At 36.6% G+C, this 13,112-nt stretch overlaps 1 protein-coding gene across 1 annotated transcript; it reads left to right on the forward strand.

Annotated features, from left to right (window-relative positions):
* The first annotated feature begins 4,335 nt into the window (after window positions 1-4,335).
* On the forward strand, window positions 4,336-4,809 carry LOC134257030 (uncharacterized). Its single transcript, XM_062739686.1, has one exon. The coding sequence runs from the start codon at window positions 4,336-4,338 to the stop codon at window positions 4,807-4,809; it is 474 nt and encodes a 157-aa protein (XP_062595670.1).
* The last annotated feature ends 8,303 nt before the right edge of the window (window positions 4,810-13,112 follow it).

The following is a 13,112-nucleotide window of genomic DNA, read 5'->3' on the forward strand; positions in this document are numbered from 1 at the left end:
TTTGCAATTTTTCGTGTACAGCTGTATTAATCATGTCCTTTTTTTTGTCATATTAAACATAACTGTCGTTGTATTTATATGAAGTAGAAATTATTTGAAAACTTCAAAACCTGTGGTCTTCATTTCAAAATTTAGAATATCAATGACTTGCTATCAACAATTGATAAATATTTTTCTATATGATTTGATACATGTATACATGTATCCCACTTCACTGGAAACAAGACACGGACGAGTCAGATACGTGTTTTTTCCCTGTATGTATGAAGAAAAAATTCATGTTTGGTAAACTGAAAACATAACTTTATTGATAAACGTGACAACTTTGTTTTTTATCTTTAATTTTTCATATATCTAGTAAATAGCCTTAATATTATAAAAACAAGAAGGAGCAAAATGTGAATTATGTCTCATGATTAATGTACACGGATAGATGTAAAAACTCTTCCAGACAAAGTTCACTCGTTTGCCTATTTGACAAAAAAATAGACAAAGATATACAGATAAAAGAAACATATGGAGATAACGAATAGTATTCAAGCAGAAAAGGAAATCTTAACATAAGTAGCCATTCCGCATTACAAAGTGTCCTTATTTTATCTAACTGTTTCATTATTTGATCTTATGGTTTTTTTTTCTATTTTTATCTATTTTCAATTGTATACGAAATACATATATTGGTTTTACAAGAACACTTTGTAACTTGTAAGTGTTCACTCTAATAAATGTACTTATATTCAAAGCTTACCAGTCCGTCAGTTTAAGGGCATTGCAATTGGTACTCTTGGCAGTCTGCGCAAAGCAACAAAACACTTATCTGACTATGGAGGGTCACGCGGGTTTGTTAAGGCAGCACACGGATCAGAAATCGGCGAATTAACACTTTTTTTTTTAATTATGCAACACAAATAAATCGGAAAAGTCAAGGATAAAACTTTTACGATAATTATGTTTTATATAGACTTCAATGGAACTTATACTACAGGAGGCACTTCACCACGTGACGTCTATAATTAGAAAATATGTCTTAATGAAAAAGTGAAAAGTTTAACACTACCCCGGGGATAATTAGTTCCAATGTATATTAATAGTTATGTTAAAACATCTCTGTACCATGAAAGGTGCTGCTAGAATCCTACTGTCGTCTTATAGAAATAATTATTCAACAATTTCGGACGAAACCTTCCCAAAATTTTTACATTTTGTTCATAACATCGAAAAAAAATGCATCAACGAACGACAGAGGAAAGGCTGATCGACAAGTAAACACCCTCCCTGCTTTAATTTTACGAGGAAATTGCAGATTTATATTACCATACCTTATTTATACGCTTTATTCCCACAGGAATCACACATGATATTCATTCTAAATGCTTTAAAACTCCGATTTCTTGTGTTTGTTTACATCAATTTTCGTTACTTTTCACTTTCACTCTGCTACTGCATTATCAACAGTTATGACGTCACGGGTTTGGTATGTTACCCCTGTGATAACTACAGAGGCAGAGGAACGACAAAATTCCGTTGATATTATTCCTCTGGATATTTTGGTTCATTTTTACGGCCTCAAATCAATCTTAGATATCGATTTTAAGAAATTGCTATCTCTAAATCTAACGTCATAAAGCTTATTATGACGTCATAGCATATAGGCAAGTAGAATATTTGGTTGTAATCTTAACCTACCTGCGCAAGGTTAGAAAAATAGGGTGAACAAAGTCTTTAATGCGAACATATTGACGCTGTTATTAACACAGATTATTTTCATTGTTAAAACTGATTCTATATCTAATCTTTGTTTGAAATTTTGTTAGAGTTAGATTTGAAATTGATTCAGCTTGTTATGGCCGTCGAATCATGTCAGTCAATTCTACCAGCGCGCGCTACAGGTGAAAATCTTGACACTCGATCAGTTCTTGCAGAATTTAGAGATGTTTTTGAGGGTATCGTACTAATTCCTGGAGAATGCGAAATACGCATTGACGAGAATGCAATACCTATAATCAACCCCGCGTTGAATTTCGTTCGCACATCACGACAAGCTACGTGAAGAGATAGAGCTTATGGAGAAATGCGGAGTTATTACAAGGGTCACAGAACCTACAAGGTGGATAAATTCACTAGCCTTGACGGGGAAACCGAACTCTGGAAAATAAAGAGTTTGTTTAGACACCTGCGATTTGAATTCAGCTATATTGCGGGCTCATTACCCAATGAGAACGTTGGAAGACATAATTCCCAGCTTCAGCGGTGCTTGACACTTTTCAAAACTTGACACATATTCCGGATATAGGGCAATAAAGTTGTCTGAAAAGTCGTCATTTTCAACAGGCCTTTTGTTGGGTTCTCTTCTCTTCGAATGCCATTTGCCCAAGACTCCAGACGATTTTCAGCACAAAATAGATGAGATTTACGAGGGACTAGATGGAGTTAAAACACTTGTTAATGATATCCTTGTCTACAGCAAAACACGCGAAGAGCACGACGCAAACTTTGGCCCTACCACCACTAACTTTTTTTACGTCCTGGAGGCAGTTATCAGTCTAACATTCATTACAAAGCATCATCACTCTTAAACGTATAAGAGGCCTTGAGATAAACATTCAGGCCTGGTACCTAAACCAAAATATTCAGCAGTGATACTGTGGTCATACTCTATTGATCTAAGATCTTTGAAGTCGATATTTGGGGTGTTGTGGGGTCAGAACAATGGCATGAATAATCCTCTTTCAATAATTCGTACTCAACTGAAAACGGTCTTGTTAGATGATCTGTGCAGTTCAGGGATAGCAAATGCTTTACATGACGTGATTGCATTACATTCATGCAATTTACCGAAATCCTTTGAAGTGATGCTATGCTGCTGATGTCGCATGTCGTCCCCATGCTTCCAGTCTCCCAGTATCCTTTTTGTGATATGCAACATTCAGATGCAGCATTTTTAGAATGCGTCATTTTCCAGAAAAAGAAACCAGATTCAAAAAATCGAGAACCCCGGCTTTTGATAGCCCCTTTGTATCTGAAGGAATTGCATCAGAATTCAACAAATGAAAATTGAGATTAAAATTTTGGGGGAAATTTTGCAAAATCAGGTCTTTTTGTCTGTGAGACTTGTGGAATAGCTGTAAAGTTAACAATTGCATTAACAAATTACGCATTTTACTCGAATACATCATATCCAAATAAAAATAAATGGTATGACAAAACTATAATACATTTTCAGGGCATTGTTCCTGCTATGCGTTTCCTTTTTTAAAGAGTATATATAGTAAATTAAATGATGCATGTTGAGTGAATTGACATCAGCAAATAATGTAACGATAAGCATTTTTACGAAAATATCAATACACTATTGTGGTTGTTTTTTACTTAAGACAACGACTCTAAAATTAAATATTCAGTTTCTTGAGAAATACTATGTTAAACATTATTCATTCTGATTCATTCATGAGAAGGTAATCACATTTGACAAAACAAAAATACAATGCTATACTGGAACGCTTTTATGAAACTCAATGCTTCAAAACAAAACGCATAATTAAAATTGAGTTTCCTCTAATAATTATTGAAGATTTTGAAATTCGTGTGGTTGCTGATATCCTTTTCTACGAAGAGAAAAATGTTTAATTTGGAAAATAGGAACGTAAATTCATATTGTAAAGTTAAATGTCAAAAAAGTATTCAGAGAAAAATTTGTTTGTCTGTAATAAAAAAAAAATCTGTGTAATCTTTGCTCACACTGTTATCGGTTAATATATTTGAAACATGATCAATGTAGGTTGTTGAAATCATAAACTTGTCTTAAATAAAAACATTTTATTGTATTAGTCGTAAAAATTTAAAGCTGGTGATTATTGGATATTTAAATGAAATAATGAACTCTATGCCTTGGTAACAAAATGGGTTGTTAAATTTAAACCCATTGGAATCATATGCCACCGCCATGGAATGATATATCACTGCTATGCAGATGATACACAAATCTACATGATCATAAGACCACTGGAAAATTGGAACAATTACTTTTCTCGACTTGAAGCGTGTCTAAGTGAAATTGGTTCATGGATGACATCAAACCTACTCAAACTAAACCAAGAAAAGACCGAGCTAATAATCTTCTCCACAAAGCAACACCAGAAGTATCTGCCAACATTACAACTAAAAGTTGGTGATAACATCATTGAAAGCGTGCCATGCGTAAAAAATCTAGGTGCATTTTTCGATCAACACCTTACTATGGAAAAACAGGTATCCTCGGTCGTCAAGTCATGCTATTTTCAAATAAGCAATATTGGACGAATACGGCGCTTTCTAACAAAAGAAGCCTGCAAGACCATGGTGAATGCCGTTATCACTGCCAGGCTGGACTATGGGAACTGCCTTCTATATGGAGTGTCAAAGGCCTTACTAGACCGGATTCAAAAAGTCCAGAACACGGCAGCTCGCTTAGTTACAAGATCATCGAAACGGGAGCATATTACACCTATCCTAGCTGATCTTCATTGGCTACCTGTTTCTTTTCGTCCACAATATAAAATCTTGACATATGTCTACCAATCCTTACACGGGTTGGCTCCATCGTATATCAAAGATCTTATAATGGAATACAAGCCGAGCAGATCACTGCGATCTGAGTCAACATCACGGTTAGTTGTTCCTAAGATCAGGACGAAGACATATGGTGAACGTCGACTTGGTTGGGCAGCAGCATTTTTGTGGAACGACCTTCCTAATGATATAAAGCAGGCCCAGTCCCTGGATATTTTCAAAAGACAATTAAAGACGCATTTTTATAGAATAGCTTTTTAAATTTTAGGTGCTCAATTTTTAGCAGCAAATCATAAATCACATATGATGTTCTTTTATTGAGTTTTATTGATGGTGTAATTGTATTTTGTATGTAATTTGTAGTATTTTAATGTTATAATTCCGAGCACATATATGAGTATGGATTAATATTTTATATATGTTTTCATAGCTTTTAAATTATGTTTACTTGCGTTTTATTGTACAGCGCTTTAGAGTTAAATTATTAATATTTAGCGCTTTATAAATTCATATATTATTATTATTATTATAAATAATAGAACATTCAATCCATGTCCATATATAGGTATATAGTTACATGTAGGGCCTAGGTCAGAACTTGAATTCATTCATTCCATGTGGCTTTCACTCTTGTTGGTTCTAAGAGGTTTGTTCCCACCACAGTCACCTGTGGGTGCGCTATCGCGCCAGGTAAGTAGGCAGGTAGTGATTCCCTGGATTCCGCCTGATTATTTATATTTATGTTTAAATAGATTGTGTAGATTGTGACAAATACTTGCCACAAAATCTAATCATTGTTTTACAATAAATGTGAATAAAGTTAATATTTGTTTCTATTCATTGCATCTGGAAATTTAATTTTGTTTGTATTCTTGCCTCTCATTGGTTGATTTCCGAAAAGGAACGCATAAGATTTTGTATAATCTGGTTTGGTATGGGGACACACCCCCTTGACAACCAGCATGATCATCTGTATCCATCAATCCCCTCATTTCCAGTCCTTGGGATTCATGGAAAATTCCAGATTTAATGAATGTACCTTTAACTTCAAACAGTTACTCGATCTTACCTCATGTAAACAAGCATCATGGCTGCTAGATGTATGTATCAGTTTTTACCTCCCCTCGCTTCCCATCACTTCCGTTACTACAGTTGTATTATTGCGCGGTAAATTTGAACTCATAAAAACAACACAATTTTACATCCCCAGTTGAATAATTATTTTAAAATTAAATTATAAGGAATAACTCTAATTCTTGGCCAAATTATCGAGTATAATATGGTTTGGGTCAGTTTACGCTTTTTTATAATCCGCTTAAATAATATACAATTATGGACTTCAGTGTAGGTCGATATGTGGTTATAAGGGCTCATGGCAATTGATATTGACCGAAAACACAGAAAGTGATAGCGACCGAGCCTGCGTCTGAGGTCAATATCAATTGCCATTAGTCTTTATTATACAATTAATTACCTCGGTCAGGACAGGTCACCTCGTGGGCCAGGTCTCGGGTCCTTATTTCACCATGTTGAACTCACAAGGGGTAATTAATTGTTTTATTATACCGATATATATTGAAAAGTATGAATTTCTAACCGTTATCAATTCTTTCTTTGATCGGGATCGGGATTCGCTGCAGTCCGGATAACGAAGTTGTTTACATTGACGTCTGCAAGTCGTGTAAGTTTTTGCATCATGATTTACTGATTAAAACAATATTTAGTTGATAGCGACATACATTGTTATAGCTAACGATTACTTTTCCTCTACACAGTCAAAATCTAACACAGAATTCAACGCCGCATCTACATTCTATTGAACTGATATGTTGAAACGATATATTCATAATATTGTAACGATAAAATTTTACCGTATTCTGTATGGTAATCATAATGCAAAACAGACCATGCACAATTTTAAAAATATGTTTTTTTTCCAATAAATATTATTTTATGCATTAACTTTACTCAAAAACGAATTTTTGATTAAGCGGTCATTTTTAGCGGTCATTAAAAATAATGACCGGGTCATTATATCCCACGTGCAATGATTCCTAGGTCAGTGTTGCTGTAAACGGTACCATTTGGAATCATTGTTGTGTTTTAAAGTTTTCTTACCAGCCAATCAAATTCGAGTATTATCAATAGAGGTATAATAAAACCACATATCGACCGTTCACTGAAGTCCATAATAGTTATATTATATAATCACTCAAAGTGAATGCACTGACACAGTCCTAACTAAACAGACTTGGCTGTCATTACGTCACAATGGTTAAAAACACGCTTCTCATACTATGACGTCACGTTTTACGTAACTTCAGTGCAACTGAACGCTGTGTCGTGCGTTATCATTTTCCGCCGACGCGCTTTCGCGTCGTTATCACAAAAGGAGGAATGTCACGTGACTTCCTTTCAGCAAATGAAAACTACGAAAATAATCCTCTTATATAATATTGAGTTCAGTGGTACCTGAGGGACCAGCTTGATCCTTGTGGTACCAAGGGCAGGTTTTGGGGTCTACCCTCCTCCCCTGGGAGTGTTATCCCAATGTTGTTGTTGTATTCCAGGGGAGACAGGTATAGAGTTAGGGCCTGAGTCAGAACTTGCATCATTCATTCCATGTGGCATTCAATCTTGCTGGTACCACGCTGTCGCACCAGGTCAGTAGGCAGGTAGTTATTTCTTGGATTCCGCCGAGGTATTCACATTTTTATTTGCCACAAAATGTAATCATTGTTTTACAATAGATGTAGTTAAAGTTAATATTTGTTTCTATTCATTGCATCTGGGATTAAATAGCTAATCATCTCATTTTATGGTATATTTAAGAATTTTTGCATGTTGTATATTTTGTTTGATGTCATAGTTAATTTTTCCAATACAAATTAGGCTCCGTCCCTTTTTGTAGCATGAACTGTGCTGCGTAGCTATAGGTCACCTGCGTTTACTCAGGTAACGTATGTTATCTATTTTCGTCGTTCGTCGTGTGTCGTCCGTTGTATTTTGACATTTTAACATTTTCAGCTTCTTTTCTGTCACCACTGAACCAACATCAACCAGTTTCAGGCATAAAGCATTTATGGGTGAATGGCAGTAAAAATTGTGAATTTAATTGCCCCTGTCCCCCTGATGCCTGGCGGGTGGGACAAAAACCACTAAAATTAATGCAATTAATTTAAAATGTTCTTCTTTACACCTGGATATCACACTGCCAAAATTGTATAATTCATGGCCCCGGGGTAAGGAGTTCTTGTCTTAGGACGGGGCTCCACTGATCATACTCTGAAAAAGTAATATTCTTTGGAATTCTTCTTCTCAGCCCCTGGATATTATGAAAAAAATTAAATGCATAGTAATGTTGAGCTAGGTTGCCTCTACCCCATTGCTGAAAATGTTGTATATCATGGCCCTTGGGTCAGGGATTCTTTTTTGAAGGCGGGATCTATTGATTATATAGTGAAAATGCATTAATACTTGAGAACTCTCTTCTTAGCTCCTTAGTATTATTTATGCACATTACAGTTGTTGGTAGATAATGCAATAGTTAATTGTTTTCATTGTTTAAAATTTGAAAAAAAAATTAACATTTTTATTAGCACTGTTATAAGAAGACATAGTTTTGTAATCATATGAAGCAGAATTGTTCAAAACTGTGTACGTGAAATGAAGAAAACACTTGAGCGGCCTTCGACTCGACAGTCTGATATAACAACGACGTATTGTTAATTAACGATGGTTATTTCATTCTTATGTCGTTGATACGATATTTATAAAAAAAAAAATGATACCAAAGAGTCTGTCACATCTGTTTCATATTTTGTATATTTTATTAGAAAAAGACGTTTAAGTTAATTTAACAACCAAGCTTTATCATAAACGTGATGAATCTTACTTTTTGATCATCGACTTCAGCTACTTATGCAGCAATATACCGTCATCATTTGCATGAGGAGTTTATTTATCTCATTTGATTCGATCTGCAAGATCATGGTATACGAATGATCAATTTCCAAAAGGAGATATATTTTTTGAAAACAAGTCTATGAAACAAGAATATCAGCAGTCTTGTTTTCAGTCCTCATTTCGTAAGTTCTATGGTCATACAACGACCTTGTCAGTAAATACAATTTATCACTGATTTAAATGCTGACTAAGGTTTTGCATAATATATGATTGTTAGTCCATAATTGATACACTGAATTGACGACGATTGTTTCCGTTATTCCTCGATTTTGGAAAGGAGCACACGGCGGATGTGACTGGTAGGCTGGGAATACTCACTTTACCAGGGCACTTGATCCTATCTCTGATGTTTTGGAGGTCCGTGTTTGCTTTACTCTTATTTTGTATTGTTTTATGGACATTTGATCGTGAATACTGTTCGTTATCTCCTTAGGTTTAACTTGTTCTAAATCACCTGAGTATGACCTGTTATTGATTTTTAATGCAATATTTTAATATATGCTTTTCTTACTTTAACAAATATTTGTTAGGACTGTTACATGTATTTTTGTATATTTGCATATCCACTGCTCTCCCCCACTATGAACATGTAGCCAATAACTGCGTTTGTAGGACTATAGACGCAACTGCTTCTGCTATGAGTCCAATTTCTCTATCTCACTCGTGTAGAACAAGCTCTACTACACTTATATATCGTGTTGAGAAGATATATATATATATATGAAATGTTTCGTAAAAGGACTAAATATAAGTTTTTAATATTATTTTTTGGGAAAAAAAGGATTTCAGAACAATTTAAAATTGCTGTTTGATATCCTTAAAAATTTAATTTTGGTCAATGTATTTAATTGTAGTATAAGGAAAAACACCAGAATTGCCTAGGTACAGGGGGCCGCCATTTTGGACAACATTGAGCGGAGGAGAAAAGCTGACAGGAGTCCTGATTGGTCATTAACCGAAAATCTTTGTGGTGGAATTTAATAGTGAAATATAAGAGATAAAAATGAACTTAACAGAATGTGTAGAAAGATGAAGGACTTATAAAGGAAGACTTGAGATGAGGGGTGATACTTTACTGGACACTTTCATTCAGTGCGGATCTATACCAGTTGTGAATAGGCCAAAATTTAAAGGAAAAACGCAACGGCACGATAATTTTTCTTGGTGGAATTTTGAAGAAGAGATGTTGAACTTTTTTTCACAGTGACTGATTTTTTGAAAATTGATTATATAAATAAGTGACAGTGATTGGAATTTGTATGGAAGTCTATGGGAAAACATTTGGTGGTGTTTGTCCTATACAGAGGAGGCAAGAACCAGTTTATGAGGTAAGTGTAAGAAAATAGTGCATTGTTAGCGCCTTTTGTCATTTTGATTGTAAAATGGATGCATTGTTTGAGAATTTAAAAGAAAAGTTAAATCGTAAAAGTGAGCGGGACCCCCAGGGGGACACTTGTGTGTATTGGAGGGGTAGGATTTCCTCCTCTGGCTATGGGTTACAAACTGTTTACTGGCCAGAGGAGGGTAGGAAGGTGGAAAAGGCACACAGAGTAGCCCTTATGGCAGACAGGAAACAGACACGGAGTCAGTTTCCGCGTGACAATGTAGAGTGCAGTCACCTGTGTCACAATAAGCTATGTGTAAACCCCCAGCACTTGGTGTTAGAGTCCCACTCTGTCAACCAGGAGAGGATTCACTGCCAGTCTCAGGGACTGTGCAGCAAGTCACACTTGCCCTGGTGCATTATATGTAATTATAGTTTACATGTAAATTTTATTTCATTTATTTAGGGGTTTTGAATAGCTGTGCTCATTTTTTTTTTTGCTTAAATTTTGACATTTTTGGTCTTTAACTGACTTTGAAAACATCATATTCTTTCCGTAATTCACTTCCTCCTGATGCTGTTCATAAAGTTTATACAGTGTTTTTCCTTTTAATTACTCTAGTATTTCTATATTTTTTTGATTTCTGATATATTTTTTGCCTTTCATAAGTATTTTGAATATTTTTCAGAGATTGACTAACCCTCTCTCCCTCTGGGATGGGGGCACCCACACCAGCACATAAGACCTTGATGGATTCCCCCGGGCCGTTATTTGTACTGTGAGCTGCACTGTGCGCCCGAACGTGGAAGTTGCGTGCGAAAGTGACATTCTTAGGCAGTGAGCGCCTTAGACGCCTGTTGAAGCTCTCCACTTTCTGTGTATTGGTATTAAGAATGGACTTGTCTAAGACTGACGGGGCAAGCCGCCTGTTGACGCAGGTCTGGAGAATCCTTGCATTGGCCCTGGAGTATGGAATTTTGAAGTTTCCATCAAGGTAAGCACTTTTAGTGAGCCAATTTCTCTTTCCACCCTTGCATACTAAAGAGTGTTTTTTGCATAAAGCATGTCCACCCATGTAGCAGCAAATTATTGCATCACTCACATAAGAGAGTTGCTTCTTAATTTTGCTTGCATGACCTGTGCATTTAATTTGTGCCTGGTTTATCTCACCAGTGCATCTGTCTGTAAAATCTATAGCAAAGTTATGCAGCAGTTTGGTTCTTTCAGCTTTAGTACTTTTGGGCATAATTTTCTGTAAAGATTCATCTTTCTCAATGGCCTTTCTGACATTTTCAGCAAGATGCCGAGTGTCGACAAAATGTGGCGGTTCGTCCGATAGTTTGCCCTCAGCATACAAAGACTCTGCGGCCTTGAATATTGTACTATCGGGGTCAGATGTAATGTCCCTGACATTTAAATCATTCTTGAGAAGGTCTTCTATGCCCTCTTTGGCCCATGTGAATTCCTGACCAATGTTTTATGTCATGGGTATATTTGCCCCACATGTCTGCTTGGTGCACAGTAGTATAAACCGTCTATATGGGGGGTTCAACTGAGTGCACTTTTGGGGCTGGGGTGAGATAGGGGGTTCAACGGAGTGCACTTTTGGGGCTGGGGTGAGATAGGGGGTTCAACGAGTGCAGCTCCTGGGGGGGATAGGGGGTTCAACTGAGTGCAGCCCCTGGGGGAGGATAGGGGGTTCAACTGAGTGCAGATTAGGGGGTCTGTGGGGGATAGCTGGGTCAACTCACTACAACCCTAACCCTAGGGGGCTAGGTGGGTTAATACATAGCCCCTATATGTCCTATACGGGGTGTTTACACTGTGTTTACATTATACATTATACGCTGCTACTACGATTCACAACGCTGCTACTACGATTTTGGCAGCGAGTCAAAAAAATTTGATTATGACGTCACGCATTCATTCACAGTCTAGACGGTCTAGCCAGCCAGCCGGTTCAAACTGGATTTTCCTCAAAACAATAACAAATAACACACAATAACAAAAGAACACAGCAATTTTATTCAAGTAAAAAAATACAACAATTACTTTTTCTTCTTGTGGCTGGACTCTCCTTTATTTTTTCTCCAGGTCTGCTTCCCTTCCTAGATCACGAAACCCTTTCAACACTACTTTTAATCCCCGTATGATACTGATCATTTCTTCTATGTCTGCTACCCTTCCTAGATCTCTAATCTCTTTCTCTAACTGGTCCATCTCCCTATTTACATAGCGAATCATTTCCACCACTTCTATCTCTAACTGGTCTATCTCCATTCCTAGATCAGTAATCTTTCTCAGCGCTTCTCTCCTTTTATTTAGGAGAAGGCACATCAAACTTCTTTCATCTACATCTAAAGGATCCTGTGTTTCTGGTACGTTCTCCTTTGTATTTTCTTCGGCCATATTTTACCTGTGTCGAATTCAGAATGCTAACGAAGTGTGAACGTCAATGTCCAGCGCTGGTTTATATACCTGCTGTGTGCCGTGTGCAAAAATACGTTTTACCTGCGTTTTCTTATATACCTGTTGCATCACCTGTAAAGGGCCGTGTGCAAAAAATATGCTGACTACGCAGGTAATACTTGGCAGCGATTCAAGTTTGTTTAGGGCCGTGTGCAAAAAATATGCTTACCTATGCATTGTGACGTCATCCACTGTATAAATACAGGTTTTCTCCTACTTTCAGCTCATTCTACAGTCAGATCCAGCTCCCTGCCTGTGGGGGGTCATGGATTCTACTAGAGAAAAACAGTTACATGCTCAACGATTATTAGAATGGAAAAAAAGGGAAAGAGAATTAGATCAAATTCTTGATGAAAATAAAGAGCGAGAATTAGAGCTTAGGAAAAGAAATGCGGGAAGATTACAGAGAAGAGCTCAGTTAGAACAACAACGACAACGACAACTACAACGACAACGACAATTACGGGAAAGAGAATTAGATCAAATTCTTGATGAAAATAAAGAGCGAGAATTAAAGCTTCGGAAAAGAAATGCCAGACTATTACAGAGAAGAGCTCAACTAGAAAAACAACGACAGCAACAGCAAAGGACTAGGGCGCATGAGGGGTCAAAGTTACCTATTCATTCACCACCCAAACCCAAGGCCATATCCCAGTATTATCGAGTCAAAGTGAATGAAAGGGTACACTCTAGAAAGTTTAAAGCTCAAGAGGATTTTTACACTGTGATTTTTAAGGAGTTTCCAGAGGAAGAAAACAGAGGATTCGTTCGGCGATTATTCAGACACATGTTACAAACTTTCAA

This window comes from Saccostrea cucullata, unplaced genomic scaffold (genome assembly GCF_032062105.1).
Source record: "Saccostrea cucullata isolate Sc308-1 unplaced genomic scaffold, CSIRO_AGI_Scuc_v1 ctg2030, whole genome shotgun sequence".
Taxonomy (NCBI): domain Eukaryota; kingdom Metazoa; phylum Mollusca; class Bivalvia; order Ostreida; family Ostreidae; genus Saccostrea; species Saccostrea cuccullata.